The sequence below is a fragment of the Lactuca saligna genome, chromosome 2, assembly GCF_052625555.1.
Source record: "Lactuca saligna cultivar CGN05327 chromosome 2, ASM5262555v1, whole genome shotgun sequence".
NCBI lineage: Eukaryota > Viridiplantae > Streptophyta > Magnoliopsida > Asterales > Asteraceae > Lactuca > Lactuca saligna.
This window is the reverse complement of record NC_136418.1, coordinates 161,802,599-161,806,247: the sequence shown is the minus strand read 5'-3', so window position 1 is coordinate 161,806,247 and position 3,649 is coordinate 161,802,599. Positions and strand designations below refer to the sequence as shown.

The window sequence follows — 3,649 nt, the reverse complement described above, 5'->3', positions numbered from 1 at the left end:
TCAAAATAATTAATCAATTATCATATAAGTAAATTAAATATTTTATTAGATGATAAGTATCTTTAATTAGATCAAGATTATAGTCATATATATCAAAAAACGGATTAGGGTTGATCTAATATGATTAAGGTAAGTTTCCATAAGATAAACATGAAAAAAATCCTGGTTTTGCCTAATCCTGACGCCCGGAATCGCCGAGTACACAAAGGGACTCGCCGAGTCAGGCCTACTCGCCGAGTCCACTTTGGAACTCGCCGAGTCAGCGACTCAAAAACCCAAAAAATCGAATTTTGCAGGTTTGTTTCAATTAATCAAGCAACAATTTAAAGAAAACCAAGCTAGGCTCTGATACCACTGATGGGTTTTAGCCATAAGAACTTTCCTATGTGTGCATGCAAAACCCTAATGCTTGGATCTAGGCTTTCTAACTAAACATGCTTTGAATCCAAGACTTCTAATGGCTAATTAGGTTAAATAACAACATTGAAATAGATCTAGAATCATACCTTTGGATTCCTTGTTGATCTTGTTGTCTTGGAGCTTCTAAAGTCACAAATGTCACTCCTCTAATGGCTTACAAACACCAATAGCAAGAAGGATGATTTAAGAGAGAAGAGAGGGGAGGAATTCGGCCAGAGTATCTCTACTTTAGATGATGTGTCGAATTCCCTCACCCCTAGGGTCTATTTATACTTGTAGACTCCTTAAGGATTACAGCTTTAACCCTAATTGGATAAGTTAGACTTTAAGTTGATCCATATCCTTTCCTTGATAACCCTATGAACGATTTAGGCTTATCCAAGCCCTAGAAATCGTCCATCCTATCTTGAATAAGGATTTATAGTCTAAAGTGTAACTATCAAACAATTGACAGTTCATACCCTCTTATTTAATTAATCTCTTTAAGTCACCAAATTAATTCCAATTAATCTATGAGTTATATTAATCAAATAACCATATATTATTCCTTATAATATTTACTCTCTCTCTTAACAAATCATCTATCAAGTTGTTATGGTGAAGGCAATCCAAAAAGACCATACACAACCGGATCAAATACTTGCCTAATATAGTTGCAGTTTAAGACACTATTCCGACACTTCTCTCAAATACTGATTAAAAGGATTACTTCCATATCGGTTTTTTCAGTTAAAAAACCATTCTTGCCTTACATTGTTCCAATTCGATTTCACTATAGAGAAGAGAATCGGGACTTCCATTAACGAAATCGGATCAGGGTATGACCATAATTATGTTCTCGATATATTTCGCATATTAACAACATCGATGCCTTCCTCTTATTTCAATTCATTGTATTTGTTCTGTCTTTTGAACTCATGCCTTGCGATTCCTTTCTCTTCACTTGACTTTCTATGAAATTCACTTTTATACAACCATAGTTTCGGTTATGTATGTGCAGGAGTTTTAAATTGCAATGTGGAGAAGGAGAATTTAATAAAAATCATGGTCTTACTTGGTACTCTATCGTCTGCAAAAGCTTCAGTAACAAACGGTGCTTTCTTCTATTATTCATCAGTTCCATGTGAATGTTCTTGGTAGGTGTTTCTTCTTTAATCAATCATGACATTTCCTCTTCTAATTTTGGATAAACCTGCTCTGTGAAAAAACTAATTTGGGGCTTATTACATTGTTTTTGTTGTTCAAATCTGACATGTTTGAAGATGCACATCAAGTGGTTGGTGAAATTCTTCAAAGAACCGGTAAGATTACTTTTTCAGCATCGACTACACAATCTTCTTACTCATGGTGTTTCATATAACTTGATTATCGTAAAGTCATAATAATCACTATATTCGCACATACAAACATCCCATTAATGAATACCGGAAAATGAATTTGGAAGTACAAATGTAATCATGAAATCAATAAGCAGGAACAAAATAGCAACAAGGGTTCATCTTCATCCCTTTTAGTATAAGGTTATGTTAGGGTTTATGAAGTAAAAGGAAGGGCAAAATGGTTATTTTTGGTGTGTGGTTTTAGGAATGGCAAGCACGCCAGCGAGAAAAGACTAAAGAGTTGGAAAGATTGCGCCAACAGGAAGATGAAGAAGAGGAAAGAATAGTTGATGAGTATAGGGAAGTTGGCATGCACTTGAAGAATTTTCCTCAAGAAGATGTTTTTAGGGCAAAGAAATTGGTTTCCAGTTTCATCAAATCTGCTGAAGAGATCGAAGAGGTAATTGTTTGCTATCAATTCAGGATTTACTGCTTTTTCCATCAAAATATCATATAGGATGACAATTGGAAAGCCCATTATCCATACATGAAATAACAACGAACCAGATTCAAAAAGTAGATTGCTGTGAATGTTGTACTACATGCATTACCACTGGTACATCAAACTGATGACAAATAAGAGGGTCACACTCACATCAGAAATTTTATGCATTAAAATTTCAATTATGTTTTTTTTTTCTTTTTCCAAGTACTAAATATATTATTTCAAAATCAACTAAGTTACATAGTAAAAGTTATTTGCTCGTTTGTAAAAGTGAAATCTAAAGGTTTCATTTCATATCGATTTCATGCAACTTACAACTCTCATTGCAATGGCATAATTGGTTAAAACTTCCGTTTCTATCCATAGCTGCATTTTTGCTCCTGTTATGTCAGGTAAATTCCCTTTTTTACAAAATTTAATTTAGTAGTGTACATCTTTATTCTAAAAGAAACGGGGGATCTTTATGCTCATTGTTCCTAAATGAAATCCCTTAATGGTTGTGTTTTATTATTATAATTAAAGTGCTATTATGAGTAATTTGTTTCTACATAAAGGGTTGTAGTAATTGTTATCTAAATTTTGCGGTTTATTCTGAAATGGACTAAATTGCCCCTATGTTTGCTTTTGGTTTGTTTGTTGGTGCACTTGAGAGTATATTTCCTCTTTTTCTTTCTTGTTCAAATTCACATTGGCTTTTGTAGGTATTGCTGCATCCGATAAACATTTTGGCAGATGAAGGTGGTATTCAAATACTTGAGCATCAGTCTGTTGTTGGACTTCTTGCCATCTTTTCTTTTTGGTTTATCATTGCAATTCATTACCTGTTTTCTTTCTTTATGATCTGTCATAATGTGCATAAATGGATTGTGCTAAGTTATGTTGCATGTATCTTTTAATTTGCAGACTGCTGATTGCATATCAAGGCGGGTTGACAATTTTATGGGCTGTGGGTGTGATCAATTTTCTATATATGGGTTTTATTTTTCAACTTAATCTAAAAAAAATGTTTTGCCCTCTACTTCCGTTGGTTATTTGTAGCATTATAGGTTCCTATGTTTTCATTTAATTTTCACTTTATTAGTTTTGCTTATAGATTCATTGATGTTTATTATTTCTTATTTATTTGTTTGTTTATAAATCAGTTAAAGAGGGAAGGAATGACCAACTCAAACTATAAACATTTTCAAAGAACAAACGGAAAAAATTATTGCATCCGACCCCTGCAACGCGGGGGTTCCCCATCTAGTTTATATTGTGAATCTTAAAATTAAAATATTTACAGTTAAGATTTATAGTGTGAATTTGAATAGATCAATATTTTTTTAATTGATGTTAATGTTTCTTAATAGAGAACAAAACGTTTAGATTTTTGGTTTACGTAGTTTTTTTGGGATAAAAATAAGCC

The 3,649-nt window shown here is 33.0% G+C and overlaps 1 protein-coding gene across 4 annotated transcripts; it reads left to right on the top strand.

Moving 5' to 3' along the window:
• The first annotated feature begins 1,130 nt into the window (after positions 1-1,130).
• On the top strand, positions 1,131-3,342 carry LOC145029277 (protein PALE CRESS, chloroplastic-like). Of its 4 annotated transcripts, none has more exons than XM_078977866.1 (6): positions 1,131-1,238; positions 1,421-1,556; positions 1,683-1,721; positions 2,005-2,199; positions 2,946-2,982; positions 3,148-3,342. In XM_078977866.1, the coding sequence occupies exons 2-6, from the start codon at positions 1,548-1,550 to the stop codon at positions 3,153-3,155; spliced, it is 288 nt and encodes a 95-aa protein (XP_078833992.1). In that variant the 5' UTR covers positions 1,131-1,238; positions 1,421-1,547; the 3' UTR covers positions 3,156-3,342. The 4 variants fall into 4 exon arrangements, with proteins under 4 accessions (XP_078833992.1, XP_078833990.1, XP_078833991.1 ...); XM_078977864.1 differs by having other exon boundaries at positions 2,946-3,014; XM_078977865.1 differs by lacking the exon at positions 2,946-2,982.
• The last annotated feature ends 307 nt before the right edge of the window (positions 3,343-3,649 follow it).